The sequence below is a fragment of the Tachysurus fulvidraco genome, chromosome 20 (assembly GCF_022655615.1).
Source record: "Tachysurus fulvidraco isolate hzauxx_2018 chromosome 20, HZAU_PFXX_2.0, whole genome shotgun sequence".
In the NCBI taxonomy this organism is placed as follows: domain Eukaryota; kingdom Metazoa; phylum Chordata; class Actinopteri; order Siluriformes; family Bagridae; genus Tachysurus; species Tachysurus fulvidraco.
The window spans coordinates 15,148,521-15,170,321 of NC_062537.1; the positions used below are offsets into that span (position 1 = coordinate 15,148,521).

The 21,801-nt window shown below is 39.3% G+C and overlaps 1 protein-coding gene across 1 annotated transcript in view; it reads left to right on the top strand.

Annotated features, from left to right (window-relative positions):
* LOC113639353 (ephrin type-A receptor 5) overlaps positions 1 to 20,426 on the top strand; it is a 55,420-nt gene extending 34,994 nt beyond the window's left edge. Inside the window, exons 6-17 of the mRNA XM_027141181.2 lie at positions 4,849 to 4,973; positions 5,945 to 6,104; positions 6,650 to 6,752; positions 9,395 to 9,462; positions 9,824 to 9,949; positions 10,299 to 10,484; positions 10,862 to 10,923; positions 11,705 to 11,914; positions 12,653 to 12,802; positions 15,275 to 15,468; positions 16,243 to 16,398; positions 17,964 to 20,426. Of these exons, the coding sequence (XP_026996982.1) occupies positions 4,849 to 4,973; positions 5,945 to 6,104; positions 6,650 to 6,752; positions 9,395 to 9,462; positions 9,824 to 9,949; positions 10,299 to 10,484; positions 10,862 to 10,923; positions 11,705 to 11,914; positions 12,653 to 12,802; positions 15,275 to 15,468; positions 16,243 to 16,398; positions 17,964 to 18,069 (1,646 nt within the window). The 3' untranslated portion in view covers positions 18,070 to 20,426. The remainder of the gene's footprint in view (positions 1 to 4,848; positions 4,974 to 5,944; positions 6,105 to 6,649; positions 6,753 to 9,394; positions 9,463 to 9,823; positions 9,950 to 10,298; positions 10,485 to 10,861; positions 10,924 to 11,704; positions 11,915 to 12,652; positions 12,803 to 15,274; positions 15,469 to 16,242; positions 16,399 to 17,963) is intronic.
* Positions 20,427 to 21,801: the final 1,375 nt, after the last annotated feature.

The following is a 21,801-nucleotide window of genomic DNA, read 5'->3' on the forward strand; positions in this document are numbered from 1 at the left end:
CCCAGTTAATTCCCATGGAAAGATTCCTGTCTTGAAAATTCCTGGAATTTTGCAACCCTAGTTGTAACTCATGCTGGAACTTATCAAAGATGGTCTACTCAATTCCAGGTTCAGCAAGTGACACCAGCTTAGTGTGGCTTCTCACAAGATCAGCATTAAACTAAGTAGCATGTTATTTGTTAGCGTGATAGCTTTTTAAATCTTTAACACTGTCTGTACTGTTTACTGGGTTGTATTTATCTGGCTAGCTTGTGATCACAAAAAATGAAAGTGAAGGCACCGATGTTTTCTTCCCACTTTGCAGATTTATTGCATGGTGAGTAAGTGTTAATGAAACTGGACTGACTTTTAGATAAAAGAAGGTCAAATCAAAAAAAGTCTTAACTTTGTAAACCTTGGGTGCAATTTACTTTACAAGATCGAATATTGATTAGACATAATGATATTCATGTTAGATAATTACATTTACATTTACAGTATTTGGCAGATGCCCTAATTCACATGCTTTAAAGTCTCTATTAATGAACCAACTGATTCTGGTTCGATAGGTCGCAGACTTAGGATTTCATGAGTCTAAACTCTGTTTGGAGGTAATATAGCACACAGACATACAAGAAAAAGTTTGTGCTAATTTATGTACTTCAGGAAGAGGTCTTCACCTGTCTTTTGAAGACATCCAGTGACTCTGTGGTTCTGACATTGATGGGTAGTTCATTGGACCATTTAGGTGCCAGAACAGAGAAGAGTCTTACTTTGTACCCTTTGAGATGGTAGGACTAGTTGAGAAGTGCTAGAGTATCAATAGGAGTGTGGTGCAGAGCGGGGAGTGCTAAGAGCTTCGAGGTAAGAGGGTGTTGGTCTAATTTTTGCTATATAGGCAAGCATCATTGTTTTAAACCTGATGCATGCAGGTACTGGGAACCAGTAGAGGGAGCACAGCAATTTGGTGGTGTGGGAGATTGTTTTTTAACCGTTGTTTTAGTATGTTCTCTGTCTGATCTCCGATATGATATGTTAAGTGCATCAGAAAAACAATATGCATTTTGGTGGAAGCTCTGGTTCATGCTTGGGCATTGCAAAATTTTTAAGAAGACCCATGTTCTTCCTGCTGTGCCTGGATTGGCATGGGAACCTGTTGGCAGGAGTCGTACCTCAGCGGCAGTTTTGGCCAGCGGGCCGCTCGGCATTGCCAGAGGTTTTTCATCTTGTTTCTCAGCAGGAATCTCCCCAGCAATACTTGTTTACAAACACATGGCCTGCTGAGAGTTTCGGTCTGGCACTGAGACCAGGTCAGATTGGAAACAGTGACCTTTCCTGCTCGCACTAAAACTGCACACCCAGCGTGCTAGCTTCAATTAAATTACATGCAAGTGTCTCCCTGAAAGGGCTTGTTTAAACAAAATAATACTGCCTGCCGTCGGTCTTGTGCCACCAAAGAGAAGCAAAGTCTTCTAATGGCGCTTACACGCAGCATGATGCATGTTAGATAATGGTGATTAATCAATGCCGCTGCTAGTATGCAATCGTGTGAACTTCCGTACTGAAAATAGGAATGTTAACACATCTAGGTGTACATCTAAGTGTGGAATCAGCGAGATGCCTCGCTGTTTGGCGTTTGCAGCTTCTTTGCTGGCAACGGTGCAGTGTTAACAAATTCACGCACTGCAGAATGGCAACACTTCCCAATCTGAGCTATTAATCAGAGCACCATCACACTTACTCTGCCACACTTTCTCTAGTACGGACGTGTTCCATCTGCTAATGAGAGAGGCTCGGAGATGCTGCCACACCGACTGCACGAAGATTTTGTTTGCACTTGATTTTTTTTTTGTGTTCGTTTTGCACACCAAAAATTGTTGGATCATTTTCAGAACTTTTGAATTATTTATGATGTTTTGATGAATCTGTGGATTATCCGTTTACGAACGGCACTATATCAAAAGCACCTAAACAGAACCACGTGTCTTTATAAGTAGCACACATTTTAATATATCATTACACGATATTATACATTTGTAAAGATGCTTCATATCATTTTCCAAATAATTCATTAATATTAAAACGACATCCCCATTCTTCTTTGGTTTGACTCCCAACTCCGACGCAGCTGTTTTCGTTTCCTGTCATTCCGTCATCAGAAGTATAGATCTAAAATCTCCTGGAAAGCCTTAAAGCTTATTGTGAATCAATAACTCAAAGTCTCCTGCCTGACTGAGAGTCGACCATTTAGCAGGCTGCCAGACTGTTTAAGTAGCCCAGCCACCCTCCACAAAGCAGCTCTTTGCCTGCCAGCCTGCAGATCGGGTTGCCAAGTATTCCGTTTCAGGCTTTTAAGATAGGAATGATTATAGTTTTGTCTGGCTGAAAGGAGGGATACGGTTACTCTTTGTTTTCAAGAGGCGAGAAGACTTTTCTTTGCTTCCCCTATCACTGACCCCTGTTGAGCTCTAAATGCTGCCCCGGTGCAGCCGAGCTACTATATCAGCACCTCTGGGATCATTTGAACATGCTTAAATAATACTTATCTCGCGGCTACAGTCTGACACTTCTGTTTCTGAATACACAGCTGGCTCACATTTCTGTTTTTTTGTGTGTAGATGGGTGGCAGTAGGTTTGTGTATGGAAGGCACACCATGGGATTTTGTAAAGGCAGTAAAAACAGAAAAATGAGAACAGTAAGGACAAAGAATAACTGCAGTTTCTCACTCTGAATTTCTTTGAGCACTTTTACATATGTAGTGTTTATTCAATGTCTATAGAATTGAATCCTGCTGCATTTTCCTTTCTGTGCGGTCGTTCTGAAGGGAGTCCGAGAGTATCGCCGCGAGATGCTTTTGGTCTGAAATGCTTGCAGTGAGAAAGTGACTCGACTCGGAATCAACCCAACTGCTGGAAGCGAAACAAAAAGGCCACGTATTTGAGGTCGTAGCGGTTTGGGATAATTGTGAGTGGGTGGGTTGGTCAAAATATATGCAGTCAATATAGTCAGTTTTATCTAGTATTTCCTATTACAAGCTTACAATAAAGCAAATGTATGATTGTGAAATCTTTTTCTAGACAGATTTGTCTTGTTCTAATGGCAGGTAATTTTTCTAATTCTAAATATTTAGTTTAAAAAAAAATTCTAGTAATCTGCCAAAAAAAAAAAAAAATTAAGAAAAGTAAAGCTTGAAATAAATAAAAAGAGACTGGATCTTTTATTTCATTTAATATCTCATGCTTGGTAATAGTAGGTAATTTTTTTCTTGCCAACAATTTAATAACTAAACCAAAATGACTGAGCTGTAGGGCTGGAGAAATATGATGTGTGTCGAACCCCGGTAAGGAGGAAGAGAGCTTTGGTGAGAGCATTTAGCATTTTAATGCTCTTGTTTACATTTACGGCATTTAGCAGACACCCGTATCCAGAGTGACTTACAACTGAGCAACTGAGGGTTAAGGGCCTTGCTCAGGGGCCCAGCAGTGCCAGCTTGGTGGACCTGGGGTTCGAACCCATGACCTTCCGATTAGTAGCCCAACACCTTAACCACTGAATTACCACAGTTTGTTGGCAAACTGATGGACAAAAATCAAAACCGATAATCTTTGGTCAGTTTATGATCACACTCACTGTTAGACGTGACACACAAAAGAGTTTTCATTTATTAACACGTGGGTTTGTTCTCCAGGCTCATATGATTTTTGTACACAATTACAACACACTTAAGTTAAGTGTTTTCAGTCCTACAAGCTTCTCATTTTTGTTTTGAATTAAATGTAATGTGTTTAATTATGTGCAGATTGAACCCAAACCAAATTAAACGGACTGGTAAGTGTGCGAGCACCTTTTGAGTGCAATATGCATATATGTTTCCCGAAATCTGCAGTCGATGTTAAAAGAAAATGTTAAAGGAGTGACTGCATAGGTAAGATAATGCAGGGTGATTGAATTACTTTATAGACAGTTGTATTGGTGGCATGTGCTATAAAACAGTTTCACGCCTGTTAATGTTGACGCAGTGTTTAGACAGTAATGGGAAGTTTGTGATTGAAGACAGATTGTAACCGGATGCGGGATTGTTTTAATACGCAGTAAATGGAGTGTGTAAACAGTGTCATGCCATGTCATCTCCTAAAGCCATTTTCAACACTGAATTCATTTCTCATCAAGCAGCTGAAACAAAAGTGTGTTAAAGTGCCATATCTAATTGTCTTTACTGCTCATGTTCTGAATATTTAACAGCTTGTGCTTTATTGTTAGTTGTGAAAACATGAATGAAATACAGGTTTTGCCAGGTTTTAAGTCAAGAGTTTAAAAACACGCAATACTGTTTTATTCAACACTTGTTATGTTTATGATAAAAAACAATGTCGTTTTTTTTTTTATTTTGGGATAAAAAAATTTTTTACAATAAAGATGAGAATAAAGAAGTTTTTCCACATGAAAATGGATATATGCAGTTTATGAAGTGTGATATTAGTATCTCTCTCATACTCTCTCTCTCTCTCTCTCTCTCTCTCTCTCTCTCTCTCTCTCTCTCTCTCTATTAATATATAAACATACACATACACACACTAACTCACTCACCATTCACTTAATTTAAGAACACCTGCATACATTCATGCCGTTATCAGCCAATCATGCAGCAGTACTAGACAGAGAGACAGACAGATATATAGATCGATCGATCTGTGATTACAAACTGTTAATAAGTGCCAGTTTCCCCTTGAACAACATAAACCTGTACCATGATGTGACTTTCTATGCAGTTACTCAATATTGCATCACACCTTTCCATTGCAGCTAGAGGAATTTTTGCCTGGATTGAGAAGTCAACAAAAGCAAAACCCTTATTTTTTTCTGTTTAGCTCCATCTCCCATCAGTGTGGTAAAGAGAGGAAAGACGGCGAAGAACAGCATCGCTGTGTCCTGGCAGGAACCAGACAGACCCAATGGCATCATCCTGGAGTACGAGATCAAGTACTTTGAGAAGGTGATTACTGGAAGACAGTGTACTCCAAGTGAGAAAGAGGGATAATACAAATAAGCTGTTATGGTTTATTTCAGTCTTGGTATGTTGTAATCAATAAGAAATGCATAGCAAAAGATAGATGTAGCTATCTGAGTGGATGAGAAGTTATTTGATTTAGCTGTAAATGCTCAGTTTTAATGGACTTTTAGTGATTAGTTCATGGCTCTATATAAGACATCAGGTTGTAGTGATTTTCAGGTGAAGTTCACATCACATCTTTTCGGTAGTGCCATGGATACAGACACAAATGAGTTTTAAACTTGAGCAGAGATTCAGTACATAGTTCACCCTCTTGTCGACTTTGGTATACAGACAATCACCGTGTGTTGACAAAGCCTGCTATTTATGATTTCCATATGAAGGAAAAGTCTAAAAATCAGAAAGAAAAACATGAGGTTGAGTCAAAGTGTGTTCAGTGCAATGATACAAGTGGCAGTAAGGCGAGTATGGCCTCTCTTTTTTTTTTTTTGTGACAAAGCTCACAAAAAGCCTGAAATCAGACCTGGAGTCGATGCGTGGCTCAGATTGCTGCTCACATCGTAGCTTTGACCGGCTCCACTGTTAAGGCCATTTAAAGAGACAATTGTGCTTAAAGCGGCTCAGTCTCCTGCATGACCTCAGCACAGTGGTGTGGTCTGGGAAACACTGATATGAGGCACTTTCAAAAGAAAAGTGCCCCTTCCCCTAATGGATAGAGTCTTCACCACATAGCTCTACCGCCACGCATCCGAGAAACATGAAAGTGATCTCTCAGCATGCACTTACTTACATATTCACAGACTCTGCCTCTCATGGGTTTTTTTTTCTTGAGAAATCTTCTTTCCTTCTGTATTTATCCCACAACCATTTTATTTTACACTCTTCCCCTAATGTTCTACATCACTGGTAAGAATCTTACGCCTTCTTTCTTTGTTTTGCTTTGTGTCATGAAGGATCAGGAGACCAGTTACACCATAGTCAAGTCAAAGGAGACCGAGATTGTGGTGGATGGCTTGAAGCCATCCTCTGCATACATCTTTCAGATCAGAGCTCGCACCTCGGCAGGTTATGGAGGCTTCAGTCGACGCTTTGAGTTTGAAACCAGTCCATACTGTAAGTCGCAGCACTAATTCACGCACTGTTATGTCACATTCAATTGTTAACCATCAGAATGAACAAATAAATTAAATTCATTGATTAGAGAATGCTGTCTGTTCGTACAACAATTGCCTTAATTGGAAACACGAATTAAACATGACGTATTTAATGTTGTTAAAAATATGATAAGATGAAAACATGAATTTTAATATTTAAAATGGACCGGCTGCTGATTGTTTTGCCCATGTTACTTCTGGGACACGCTTTAGATGGTTAGGGCTAAATGTAGGGTTTTTGGTGCAAGTTGTCATACTGACAACATGCATGGCTGTGAATACTGTATGTGCCCCGCTTCATTTACATTTATATTTCCTGCATGTGGTAGATGCTCTTATCCAGAGTGCCTTACAGAAGTGTCTGTGTTTACTCGGGAAACATCTCCTTAAGCTAGTGCAGATTGGGTCTGAAGATATCAGTGCTGGGAGACTCACATATCAGTGATGATACATAAATAAATACATTAAAAATATGCATGGCTCACAGCTCTTGCTTCTCTGTAGTGTCCGCCTCCAGAGATCAGGGCCGTGTGCCCGTCATCGCTGTGGCTGTTACATTGGGCATCATCCTGCTGGCATTGATCACCGGCTTTCTTCTCAGTGGCAGGTGAGAAAGTGTTTGATTTTTATTGCTCAGCTTGACAGAGAAATGTCAGGCGGTGTTAAGAAATCCGGGTGGTGTGTAAAAAACGTATCAACACTTTTCATAATGTTTTAATAGAAAATTATTAACAGTTAGAAGGAAAATGATGCAACGGTGCTACGGTATAAATCCTATGAATATAATTTTGTATTATAAACATTATTACTTAATATGTCATTGTTCTAATAGGCTGGCACAGTAACTTTGCACTGTTACTCATTATGGCCTAAATGTAGTAATTTATGCTGCACAGTAATCATTTATTCCATTTGCATGTCTGCTTCTGTTCATAGATATTTGTGCTGGAAAATACATATGTCCAGGTGTTGGCTTTGTGACAGTAGCTGAGCAGGAAGTGGCAATCTGACAATATCCTGTTTCACACATGCTGGTCCACTTTGCATCTCAGGCACAATGTGTTCATAGGAGATACTAACGTTCATCCGTGTGTCTTAGGACGCACTGTGACGTGGTCAGAACCGGAAATGAATATTCGAAACATGCACCGTCTTGGTTATTTCTGTCATGAGAGAGAAGTAGATCTGTAAATAACAGGCATAAAAGATGGAAAAGGAATTTAGTTGAATTCCTTATGCCTGAGATGTTTGTCTTGTACATATTATGTAACAGAATAAGACAAAAGAATTATCCTCTGTAGGACTTAACTGAGTCCAGAACTGAGATCTGATCGGAAGGCTGCTTGTCTTTCTCTGGCAATCGTTGTCCTTCTTTTTGGCCTCCGCCCTTGAACTGTGCTGCAGCCGTTAATTCGATGCTGTCAAGTCCTTGGTGAAATTTACGCCAGCCGCTGGGGGAGGACCACAAAACACACACTAGGAGCAGGCAGAATTTCTAACGAGCCTTCACACCACCACACGAGAGGCAGACCTGATTGTTTAAGCAGGTGCCGTGTAACACCTCAAGGACGGTCCATGCTGAAGCAATTATTCCTGAGCTGTATCATTGTACCATTTTCACAAGGGCCTTGACACCCGACTGACCTTTAATGTCTAAGGTATAGCTTGGAAGCCTACGCCGGTGCAGGAAGCTATCAGAGTAGTTAATAGCCTTTTTTGGCCTCATGAATGAACTATATTGCATTTGTGAGACCTTTACAGCAGGTAATGCTGAACATGAGCAGTCTGGGAGGAATCAGAGACCCATTCAGCCTGTCAGTGAAATAGCGATATCACACTTTGCTGTGTAATTATTGCGGCTTGTCTCGTGGAAAAGTAAAACTTTCATTTTCAGGGACTGTCAGCTCTGTTTACATTAGCATGTCTATCAAGTCACCTAGCATCCAAGCATGAGGTATTGCTCAGAGAAGCGAAATCTTTAAATTGTAATTAGTCAGATCAAACTGTGACATCCATCACAGTTCAAACGGCAGGCTAATGTTTTAAACTCTGTGTCTTTTGTAAACCGGTTTTCTCCCATTTCAGTTAGTTGCAAGTTTCTAGCTATTAGCTGGATCTTCACCACCACACAACTATCAACAGAGGAGGGTGAGAGCTAGCCTGTGCTTCCTCTGAGACATGTAAACCCAGCCACCGCATCCTTTAGATCTGCTGCTCAATGCACAGCAGCACAAACTCAGAGGAGCGCATACAAGAGCTGTCAACCTCACACATTTCCCAATGATAAGACAAATGCTTTCCTGGTGTGGAACAAGGAAAAAAATTTGGAACGTGGTGCGCACAGTGAAAATCATCACTGGTCCATTCAGACATGGTGGTTATGTTTTGGGATTTTTTTAAATGAGGGTAAAGCTTAAGTGTCCTACTCAGCTAATCACCAGCCATACTCAGCTCACTCGTCTCTGTGCTCCTACCTGGGGTCCGAGGTGGATAAATCATGGAGGATTACTGAATACTCCGTAAAGCGCCCATCATAGACCAACTACTACATGAAGCTTTCCAGCTCAAGAACAGGAAATAAAAGCTGCTTCGGCTTTGAAATAGGAACAAAGAGGTGGTAAAGCACGGTTACCTGGAGAGATTTGTTGTGCCGTTGAACTTAAAATGATGACCGAGCTGAATATATGTGGTACTGTTTTAATCCTTTGTTTTTTTGTAAAAGAATCAGTTATTTTGTGCAATAGAAAGAGACATATTAAAGAATGAATGATGACATAAATATTACTATTGATTTATAACCAATATGCACAGAAACATGGACATTTCTTTTACATTTTTAAGATTATTGTATAAAGAGTGATGAGTTGACAGTAAAGTGACTAAGAGGCAGCTAATAGCAGTGCAGTGGTCTGCTGTACTCACTATGAGCTGTCACTGTGGCATAACGCTACAACAATGCTGTGTGCCGTACACATGCCCAACTGTTGTGACAGGATGTTTACTTGCTGAAGCCTCCTGAACACACACACACACTTATACTGTGCCTCACTTAGAGAAAAACCTGGCTGTGTGTGTGTGTGTGTGTGTGTGTGTGTGTGTGTGTGTGTGTGTGTGTGTGTGTGTGTGTGTGTGTGTGTGTGTGTGAGAGAGAGAGAGAGACAGAGAAAGTGATAAGATTTTATAAGCAGGGCATGTCTCTGTGTCTATTTGACCATTATTCGCAGCTGTGAATGTCGTTCCCTTTGTCAGGCGCTGTGGCTACAGTAAAGCAAAGCAGGATCCCGATGAGGAAAAGATGCATTTCCACAATGGCCACAGTAAGTCATGACAGAAAAGCACCAATCAATGGTGCAAAGCGACTACATAACAGCTCTTCTTGAACAAATCTTTGTATTCCTTTACCTGTTTGTCAGTATGATAGCATTTTAACATGAGTTGTCTTGAATGGAGCAACAAATACAAATCTTCCAAGACATAGGATGTTTAGCGTCTGTATCAAGTGATAACATTAATTTCAATTTGAGATCTTGTGTTATATCCAGCTTTAGCAGAACTCTATACACGCGTGCTGTCTTACCTAACCGCTGGTCAGAAAAAACTATAAAGTGATGCGCATTTCTTACATTTGTCTTTTTATTCATTTGCTCATTTTTCCTCTCCGTTTCACTTTCCTCTTAGTCAAATTCCCTGGAGTGCGCACATATATCGATCCTCACACCTACGAAGATCCCAACCAAGCTGTCCATGAGTTTGCTAAGGAGATTGATGTCTCTTGCATTACAATAGAGCGTGTGATAGGAGCCGGTGAGTCAGAAAACAGCAAGGCTCTAAAAAGTTTCAAATTAAACTGCAGATTGAGTGACTGATGAATGGAAGGCTGCTCTGAGCCAAACCGAATGATGCTTTTGCTTTATTGTACCATAAAGTCAAGTATATACATAAACCTGAAATAGAGCTCAAGGCAAAACTTGCAATAGAAACATTCTGTGCGTAACTCGGTGGTGTAAAGTAGACACGTGAAGAAGAAAATGGTTTGTGCTGATAGAATTGGCTGTATATCTTACACAATCTCTTTCAAAGAGTAAATGCATTAAAATTGATCTGACCCTCTTTGTCTCGGTGTCTTCGATGTTAACCGAGTCCCGTTTGGCAGGTGAGTTTGGAGAGGTGTGTAGTGGGCCACTGAGACTACCAGGAAAAAGAGAGATCGTGGTGGCTATTAAAACACTGAAAGCAGGGTACACCGAGAAGCAGAGACGAGACTTCCTGGCTGAGGCCAGCATCATGGGCCAGTTTGATCACCCTAACATCATCCACCTGGAGGGTGTGGTCACTAAAAGTAAGAGTATTTGCATCTATTTCTACAACTGCTAAAATGCTATAAAGATTATTAAAGGGGTCTCGATATCTGATTTCTTAAAATGTAGTTTTAATCTATTTATGTGCTACTTGAAAATTGCATTTAACTTCCATTGATTTACTGCCCTTAGACATTTAAACAGATTGTACTTGCATTTTTTGACCTTCTTAGAATAATTGGTTCTTTTATAAAGCACTTGTTAAAATTATTGCACTATAAATGCCATAGATAAAACCTAGGTTGAAAATCCTTCAGTATTTATTCAATGCGATTTTGTTTTATGAAATGGTTTTTTTTTTTTAGTTTTTTTTTTTTTTTAAGTATTTTTTCAACTTTATTGTCTCTACCCCCTTAAGGCAAGCCAGTGATGATAATTACAGAGTACATGGAGAACGGATCTCTTGACAGCTTTTTAAAGGTGTGTGTGTTTTTTTTTCCTTTCACTTCAAATGCTTTTTAAAATGAGGCAACATTTTAGTCCTAACTGGGGTTATGTAGTCACCGCTTCTTAGTAACCTGATTTTGTCCCCAACACTTTTTAGGCCATTAAAAACCTTTTGTCTTAACAGTTTATGGCAGAACTGATGCACCGTTTTCAAATTATCATGGTAGCATCTGTAATAATGTCTCAATAAATTAAAGCGCCATGAGCAAGTTTATATAGCCAGTTTGTAGCAGGTGTTTATATGCATAAACATATAGAGATTTGAACATGAACTCATATAAACTCATGAATATGAATTATTATGTATGACATTGCAATATGATCACTTGCAATTTGTTTCGTAAATATATTTATAGAAAACTCTAATCATGATTGTGGCATGCGTGAATAGAAAGGTTTTGTAGCAGCTGTAGCTGTCATTACAAAGGGCAGTTCAATGAGCCTGTAAGAGTGCTTAATCGTTTGTAGTGTGATCAGTATGATATAGTGTAGATGATGTAAACCCAACTCATTTGTAAAGACTTGTAAAGCAAGCATCATTTGTTGATTTTCTTTAAGTGTTCGAATCAGTGTATTGCACCAAGTCCAAGAGAGCATCCGTGTGAACAAAAAACATCAACTCAGTGAGACACGTGTAAATGCATCAGAAACACATTCAGTGCTAATTGGCCTGGTGTCTCTGATCATGCATTGTTGTTTTTTTTTTTTGTCTCTCCTTCTTACATGTCAAATTACTTCATGTCTCACTCTGCAGAAGAATGACGGGCAGTTCACAGTGATCCAGCTGGTTGGCATGCTGCGTGGCATTGCCTCGGGCATGCGCTACCTCTCCGACATGGGCTATGTGCACCGCGACCTGGCGGCCCGCAACATCTTGGTCAACAGCAACCTGGTGTGTAAGGTGTCCGACTTCGGCCTGTCTAGAGTGCTAGAAGACGACCCGGAGGCGGCCTACACCACCCGCGTACGTGCTGACTTGCGCTATCTCGCTAACTGGCTGACCTCTCTGCCATTAACCAGCACTCCACATCCATTTATGTCAGCAGAACAGCCTTTAGCACACTCCTGCTCAATACTGCCCACTTTTTCTCTGTCAGTCTGAAGTGCGTATTGAACTAAAGCTCACCATTTTTCTGGCAGCATTACAACAAATAGTAGGAGGGCATTATACTATTAGGTGAATGTTTGTCTTTTCTGTGACTCTGCTGAGTGCAACTCAGGTCTACAGCTGAGCTTTAAGCTCCAGTCTGAATTTGTCATTAATAAACACAGAACTGAATGATGCTGGCTTTGAAAGAGAGATAATTAGTAGCTCAGTGACAGCGGCTGTAATTCCGCTGATTATTATTTCCCTTTTCCACCTTGGCATGTCACAGTAGTGTGTGTGTGTGTGTGTGTGTGTGTGTGTGTGTGTGTGTGTGTGTGTGTGTGTGTGTGTGTGTGTGTGTGTGTGTGTGTGTGTGTGTGTGTGTGTGTGGTTGCTTGTATGCAAGCAGACTAAGGAGCAGCAAATTGAGCTGTACTTCACTAATAGGTTCTGAGAGCTTCAGAATGGCAGACGTCCATGTGCCACATTCTTCCTATTACCATATTTACCCACTTGACACTCATTTTCCCAGCTGTGAATAGAAAGTGAGAAGTGTTCATAAAGATGTTTTGACAAGGAATGTTCCTGATGAGCATTGCTCTGTTTGGCATCTAGGGAGGGAAGATTCCTATTAGATGGACAGCACCAGAGGCTATCTCTTACAGGAAGTTCACCTCAGCCAGCGACGTCTGGAGCTATGGAATCGTCATGTGGGAGGTGATGTCATATGGTGAAAGACCCTACTGGGAGATGAGCAATCAAGATGTAAGTTTGTTACTTAGGAGCAGATCTCTAACTCTGTCACAGCAGCCACAGTTTATCCATTTAAATACCTGAATACATTTTACAACCCGATCCATTTCCAGTATGTAAACATAAACAATGAATTGTCAATAAGAAGTGATGATACACTTCCACTAAAAGGACAGATGGCAACATATTGGGTCTTACTCTATACTATAAAGATATTCCCCTTGTTGTATAATCTGTCATTTATTTCTTTTTTAATCTTGACATATGCTCTGAATACTTTTCATACACTGTGTGTGTGTTCTGACATGTTCAACATGTTCACATCAACATTTCCACAATAACAGACACATGCAAATTGATTGCTTACAAATTATCCAAATAATTTGTGGTCAACAAAGACAAGTTGATTGATGTATGTCGGTTAAAAACATACCAAACCTGCTTCTGTTTACATGCATGCAGGTCATTTTTTGCATATGATAAATTCTGTTCCAAGTCTTTGGTGAGAACTGACTACCGATTATTCATCCACCATGACGATATCGTAATTGTTTTCCTGAGCCACGAGTAGCTTTTGACACGTGGTCTGCAACTGCAAGGCTGAAAACCGGGGTCCTGTACGCATAGCAGTCAAATGGTGTGCTTAGCTGATACTATCGAGCACGGTTAGTGGGGATGGGAGTTGCATCGGCAGCAATGAAGAGTAGTTAAAGGGGGTGTGATATTCAATAGTTGAACACCCAGTGGGCAAGTCAAAGGCTGCCAGTCTGTGAGCAGTAGATTCAGGGATGCAGGGGATTTGCTGGAAATGTAGTCAGAATCAGGCTGGAGTTCTGACTGCAGTGAACTCTGTGAACTTTGCTTGAGGTGTGAGAGTTTTTAAATCTGTTAGAAGTAAAGATCCATTTTTAATGCTTCTGCAAAAACAGTATGAAGTGGCATAAAACACGGTTGGGTAACAGGGTAGTCGATGGGGGACAGTTTTTAATTAGTATACTAATTAATTCTTTTTTTTTTTTTTATTAGACATATAATTGAAGGCTGCAATGTGCTGCACCAGCTCCGTTTCCTTTGTTCTCTGATATATGAGTGTTCATGTCATGTTAGAAGTATAATGTCTATGTGTGTGTATATGTGAGCAGCATTAAAACGGAGGACACATTGCAGAAGTTTTCAGAGAAGGTCCCTAAAGGAGGTGCAATTTGAAGTCATGTTGTTGTCAAGCAGAACTGACCTTTTTTCTCCCCTTCTAGCCTGCCAGTGACAGCTTCATTCGCTCCTCAGATCCTCTTCTCCTCTCCATCATTAATCTGTTTCACACGCTTGGGAAAGAGAAAGTTATTTGATGTTTTATTTAAGGCCTTCATGAGAGCTGCCTCAGATCTCTCTCGCTCTGCTCTACTCAAACTCACTCTCCCTTGCTCCCACCCTGTCTCGTCTTCTTTCCCTATGTTTCTCTCTGTCTATCTCACACTTGCTCTTGCTCTCTCCGTTCTCTTCTTCTGCTACAGTAGATGTTGCTGGGGGATTGGTTTCTGAGCTGCTGTTGTTTTGGCTTTCTCTTTTTGCCAGTACATTGAGGGAATTTTGTTGGCGGCTAGGAGAGAGATGAGAGGTTGGCATCTTGCCCAATGCAGTAGTCAGATCTTAGCTGCTTGAAGGCTTGTGAACCTTAAATAAACATAGAACATGTCAGCAGACCTCTCTGTCTAGCTGTGCGTAATCAATATAAGGGATTTGTTTTGTGCGTTAGAGCAGAGAAAGCGTCTTTGCAGAGAAAAACTCAATCACTTAACCATTCAACTGCCACTTTTATCCTTGTGTCGAAATTAAATAGAATTACTTATAGGTACAATCTGAAAGTCCACACTGCGATATCTATAATATATTGTATATTTATATAACTCAAATCAAATGAAAAGTCAATCAAAAAGTGATTCTCTGAGTCATTGTGACAATCCTTTAACAGCAATTCCCCACCAGCTCTGTGTCAGGAGCTGTACAGTACATTTGTATGACTGCATCATATACCAACTCAGTTGTCAAATGTAATCACATCCCAACATCTACCAGTCGTGAAAGATGTCAGAGTACACCTTGACAAGTGGCCAGTCTGGGAAGAGAAAGGGAAAGAACATAATACATTTGAAAACAAATGGAAGGGACTCATCTGATTTATTCTCATTGTGGAATTTGTATCTGCATTTGTGAACTTAACCAGTTAAACTACTGTATGTCCTACTAAATATGTGCATTTTATTCGTCTGACTGATAAAAAGAACACTATTGTTGAAAGTAACTTGATTTCTTCTTTTAGCTATTCTTATAGTACAGCTGTAATATCCTGAACTCATGAGATTATAATGCGGGGAATACTTTGTCTACATCCCAAAATAGCACACTACTAGAGTAAATAAATAAAAACACCTTTGTGCAGTCTTAGTAATGCGCATGGCGTGTAACATATTTCTCTGTAAATATCAGGTGATAAAGGCTGTAGAGGAGAGCTACAGGTTGCCGGGCCCTATGGACTGTCCCACAGCTCTCTACCAGCTCATGATGGACTGCTGGCAGAAGGACAGGAACAGCCGGCCCAAGTTTGATGAGATAGTGAGCCTCCTGGACAAGCTCATACGCAACCCAAGTAGCCTGAAAAGCCTCATCAATCCCTCTAACAGGTACCAGAACAACACCTGCATTCATTTACTCCCCATTTCATGCATTTTGTGTCCTCTCTTGTTTTATTCTCTCAGTTTGCTTCTCATCTCAGTTTCTCGGTCTGTGTGGCTCTTATCCCTGTTTTGTTTGTTGTATAAGCACAGGCCCAGCTCTGTTTAAAGTGAATGCTAATTATGGCATTTTGTCATCTGTATCTGTGAGCACAAAAACCGTGTCATGTCTGCAAAATGCTGATAATGCAGCGTTAACAGCTTTTGTTACATGGCTGACACAGAAAATCAAGATTTAATGACACTTGAAACAAATAAGCACTGGTACTTCATGATTTAATGCAGAGTTAAGTGGAAGTGACAGCGTACAAATGACTTCCAATTATGGTGATTACATGGTATCAAATATATTTTCTGCATTGCGAATCGCTCTGTACTTTTTTTTTTAACATGCTGGAATCTATTTCCTTTAATTGTCTTATGAAATTATGTTACATTTAATAAGACCGATTTTGAGTGAAGGAACTTCATGGTGGTAATAGATGGACTTATTTTAGCAAAAAAAAAAGATTTTCTGAAAGAATAATTAAATGTAACCTCCCTTCGATACATAACACTTTACAACAATTTATATTATTTTCATAATTCAAGCTATCCATGCATGCACAAGAAAAATCCACTTAGGGTTTTGTTCATCTTTTTTTTCTGTACGGTCTTCATATAGCATGCTAATGTTAGATTTATGCATCCATTTGTTTAACAGTCCATTTGTCTTTCCCACAGGGTGTCCAATTCATTAGTGGAGCATGGCAGTGCAGAGCTTTGTGCGTTCAGCTCTGTTGGGGAATGGTTAGATGCCATAAAAATGGGTCGATACACCGAGCTTTTCATGGAAAGTGGATACACTTCACTGGACATAGTCACTCAGATGACCTTAGAGTAAGTTCCCTCCTGTTGTCATTTCCTGCCAGTGGTGTTGTGGGCATTATCTGATGTGCAGTAAAGGACAAAATAAAAAGAATGGAAAATTGTTTAATTATGACGGGATTTAATTTGGCCGCTTAATTGTAAAATTTCATATCTATACTCAGAGGCAGATATTTTGTAAAACACGACAAGTGACTATTTAATTCCATCAAGACCACTGTGTAAAAAAAAAAAAAAAAAAAGACTGACATGTTAAAGCAATTAAATAAAGATCAGATCCTAATGTAATCTAAGTGAATGGTTTACTAAAGGCAGGCATACATGACTTTATGGTAAAACCTTTAAGCCTATAGATAAGAGACTCATAGACAGTTTATTATTAACTGTAAAGCTGATGTATGGTGTGCAACAAGTGCTTAATTACAACGATAAAGAATATTTTCCATTTAATATTTAACATTTATGGATTAAATTCCCATTTTTTTCCCATTCAAACTTTGGGGGGAACGGTGGCTTGGTGGTTAGCACGTTCGGCTCACACCTCCAGGGTTGGGGGTTCGATTCCCGCCTCCGCCTTGTGTGTGTGGAGTTTGCATGTTCTCCCAGTGCCTCGGGGGTTTCCTCCGGGTACTCCGGTTTCCTCCCCCGGTCCAAAGACATGCATGGTAGGTTGATTGGCATCTCTGGAAAATTATCCGTATTGTGTGAGTGAATGAGAGTGTGTGTGTGCCCTGTGATGGGTTGGCACTCCGTCCAGGGTGTATCCTGCCTCGATGCCCGATGACGCCTGAGATAGGCACAGGCTCCCCGTGACCCGAGTAGTTCAGACAAGCGGTAGAAAATGAATGAATGAATGAATTCAAACGTTAATCAGGTGATTTAGATACAAAGGCTAAACCATATTTTAAATAAATCCTTTATATCCTGAATTTGTGTTCATACTACCAGTTATTTGTTGTAATTTAAAACATTTATTCCTGAGAAGGTTCTGACAATAGCGCCAGTTTCAAAAATTATATATAATAATAGCTTGTTTTATTCTATTCTTAGTTCCATAGATTTACATAGGCTCTTATGGCAGATGCTCCACATGAATGAATTTAACATTAAAAATCAGAGGTACGTTTCCTGTGAGGATAAATTTACTTTCTTTTTAAAAAGTTTTCTGAAATACATCTTCAGTGTGGAGGAATTTGCAGTTTCTTGTTAACACGAAAAGCTATATTTTTTCTCTTATTCATTTTAAAATAGAAAAAAAAGAGAGGCTGGTAATGGAAAACTGCTTTTTTTAGCTGCTTTAATATAAGTGAAAACAGAAACTGACTTCTAAGTGTAACTATAAACAGAAAAGTAAATGCATGACATGTCGTTCTTATATAAGTGCTACAAAAAATATGCATTGCCGAATTGCTGTGGTACAAGAAGATATAAAATACTTCTGTCGCAGGAAAATAATCATAATCAGACGAGCCAGTAACTCTGCTGTGTTTCAGGCCACATCACACCTATAACAACACACCCTGTTCCTTACTTAAACACTGTGAAGGTGTATAATTATACTGCTGACTGTTTTACAGAGATGTGAGGAGGGTTGGAGTCACTCTGGCTGGACACCAGAAAAAGATCCTCAACAGCATCCAGGAGATGCGAGTCCAGATGACGAATGCCACTATTCCTGTCTGAGGTAGCTCTCAGAGCTGCCTGACCTACAGTAATAGCCTAGCACTTTTACACCAGGGACACTTATTTATTGAATACGGAACTATTAAACGTTTAAAGGGAAACGACTCGATATTCCTGAGGAACAAAATGAGGATTGGCTCAATAGCTGGACAGAGAGTTGTGTGTGTGTGTGTGTGTTTATGCACAGCCCGTCAGCCTCCTGGCAGCTTTGACAGGACCCGAGCCAGACATGTTGCCAATGAAACATTTGGAAAAGTGTGGCACATTTCCAGGTAGGACCACTGAGCGTCTGGTGGGAGTCTCTGGGCTGAATGTATAGCACTTTTTCAAAACCTCATGCAACAATACTATTACCTCCAGAAATCCACAAAATCTTCAGTCTACCTACCTACCTACGTCGACAGATGTTATTCCACCTGTTCTCTTGGAGGGAAGGTCATGCAGTAAGACTCAAACCATACGAATTGGTGAAGGAAGACGCGGCCGTGTATTACAAAGCAATATTCGATTCCGAGCTTGATACCGATTTCATTTCTTTTTGGATGCGGAAGAAGAAATGGTTGCAAATGGGTGTACGGTTTTCATTTGCACAATATGTGTCTTAATCCAGGTGGAAATACATCGAATAGTATCAGGCTTCAAAAACAAATATTTGGCTCCAGTTACAGTAAAGTTGTATGTGTAAATAGTGTACAGTTAGCTAAAGCAATTCATCCAAGTCCATGTGGGGTTCATATACAGTACTTTTAGCTGGAAAACATTAGTAATAAGATGTTGACTTAGACATGAGAAATGTTTATAGTGCTTTTCAGTAACAGCAGGTCATTTTACACTCGATGTGTGAATTTCAAAATTGCTGTTGATTTTTATTTATTTAATTCTACCCGACCTTTCTTAGCATATGTTTTTTTTTACTACAGTCTGTCTGCAGTTCATTGCAAATACAAATATACAGAACAAAAAAAAAAAAAGATACAGTAGCTCTCAGTATATTTATAAAGAAGAGTTATCGGAGTCAGTATTGTCCCTGAATGTCCGTACAGCTAAACAGCCCTGCTGTTGGCCGCTCATGATTTTTCCACTTTATGGCCGTTAAACAGATCTTCCTAGAGGAAACTGTAGTCAAACCAAAGCATCACATAAGCATCATAGATTAATGAGGTTATGTTTACTGTTAGAAGTGCTTTGTGCTATGAGCACACTGGTCAGTTAAAGAAAGAGGATCATGCAGGTTCATACAGCTTAATGACAAGTTTAGCTTGTATTATAAACAGTGCTGAGACTCTGCAAAGCACACCACCGTTATTTGTTTAAACTTCCATCTAGTTTCTAAGTGCTTCCATTTTTTCAGCAGTTAGTAGAAACCATTTTCTAGGCTAACCGAACGCGCTGGGTCGGATCCCGTCAGTTAAGACAAAAAGGGTTTGTCAGTTTATAATGTTTCTCCGAAACTAATATGACAGTCAAACCATTCCAGTGCATTCTGCAGTGTCGCACAATTGAATGGCATCATAGAATCACTTGAAAGGGGATTTTTTTTTTCATATGCTATTACAAGTTATGTGTTATTTATTATTATACATGAAGATTAACTGTTGACGTTTTTGAAAAGATTGTTAAGAGGGACGTGAAGGAGAACAAACTAAATATCAGAACACGCTATAGACTATTTATACAAATACACTTATGTCTTCAAACAACATTTTCTATCGTCAGCACCTTAGACAACTTCTCTACCGATGCTGGATCTATTCTGAACATCAACTCTTTTAACCAGCATGTGCTGCTCACGTTTTTATTTTTAATTTTGCTCAAAATACAACTAGTTTTATGACAAATAGGGCCAAGGACAAATCGATCAATCTTCTTTCTTTTTTTTAAATTGACCTTTAGTTTCTCTGTATTTTGACTTATTTTGTTTTGTTTTTTTTCCTATCTAAAGTTTGCATAGTTCTAATTTAAAAAAAAAAGCACAGTAAAATGATAAACATGCAATTTTAACAAAGATTTCCTGAGAAATCTTTTTCTTCATAAGGATAACATAGAAGGCACACTGCAGGGGATTAAGAAGCATGTATACACTATAGGAAATGACCACCTGAAAGATCGTCTTAGATTCTAAAGGAGGAATACACCTACTACTGATATAGTTTTATAACATGATAGGCAAGATATCGAGATCCACGAGAAATGCTTCATACCGTTAACCAACTTCTTGTGAGCATTTTTAATTGCAGGAAAGCCAGACAGATTTCACCATCTGATCACTGATCATGTGACTCAAAGAAAAAAAGGTTTCACAGACCACCATGAGGCACCTTGGGACGTTCCTCATTAACGCTGGCGTGCAGGAGAGAGAGAAAAAGACATTTAGACGGAAGAGATATGATAAAAACGTGCATGATATGGAGGTGAGGTTTGCTCACACACATTTTCTCAGCATAAATATGTTTTTAGCCTGTCATAAGCCACAAATATCTTAGGAATAAGAATTGTTCCAAGAACAAAAAAAAAATTTACAAGCACAGAAAAAAATGTTGTGTTGCTGTTGTGATTATTTGTCTACTCCCTTTTATTGTGCGTTTCGTTTGTGTAAATGTCTTTTGTAGTGTAATATATTAAATTTTCTATTTTTTTCTAATAAATTCAAAAGAAAATCTGATCGGTTTATGTCCTCCTTTATATTGTCAAATGCTACACTTTACATTAGTTTAGATTTTTTAAACTAGTTTAGATAGAATTTATATTATATTATTTTATTATATAGAGAGAATTATATAATATATATAGAATTTGTGTTTAGATGCCATCCATCTGTCAAAATGCTGACATTTACGTTAGTACTTTATATAGTCTGCCTTAATAACCCAATTGTCTTAGTAAAAACAGTAATGAAGCATTTTGAAGAATTATAAGTTCATAATAAGCATCATCTATTTCGGTCTCTGACTCTTCACCTGAAGTAAAATAAATTCACCATGATTACTGAGGTGTTAAAGTATGTTAGAGACAGAAGATTTAATGGGTTTTCCCAAACCACCTCACAAATGTGTTGGGGTTTTTTTTTGTTTGTTTGTTTCTGAACAATCTTTTTCTTTCTCTTATTCTTTTATTTCTCTTATTATTCTCTTTTGGTTACGATTACGGGCAACTATCAGTGTACAACAGCATCATGCATTTCTTTTTAGTTGGCTAGGACCGCTGATCCTCACCAGAATCCGTCTTCCATGATGAACCACTTCCTGGTGTAATGAAGGAGTTTCTGGCTTTTTGGGATGGTTTACACATACGTTCTTTTCTACGTTAGTGAACCGTAGCTCAGTAGGGATTAGGTCAGGTAATTGATTTGACTAGTTTCCAGTTTTTGGTCCTGTAAAATTTGTGACCTGCTTTATTAGTAAGTCATGAAACAGTAGTAGGTTTTCCTATCCAATAAAGCACAGGTTTGGCTGCAGGTTTTTATCCCATCCAGGCCGGAACAGCACCTGATCAACTCACCGTTGTTTGAAGTCGAGACCAATTGATTAACCGAAGTCTCACAGTGTCATTGATGTGAAGCTGCGCTCTTACATATCAATCTGCTGCTTTATGTGCCGGGTTCTCATTTCCACAATTTGGCTGAAGTACGCAGGTGTGGGCTGAATATTGGGGTGGCTGACCTGAATATTTCTAGATGAGATACAGTTGAGTGCAAAACTTTAAGGCAAAATGAAGAAGACAAAAAAAAAAAAA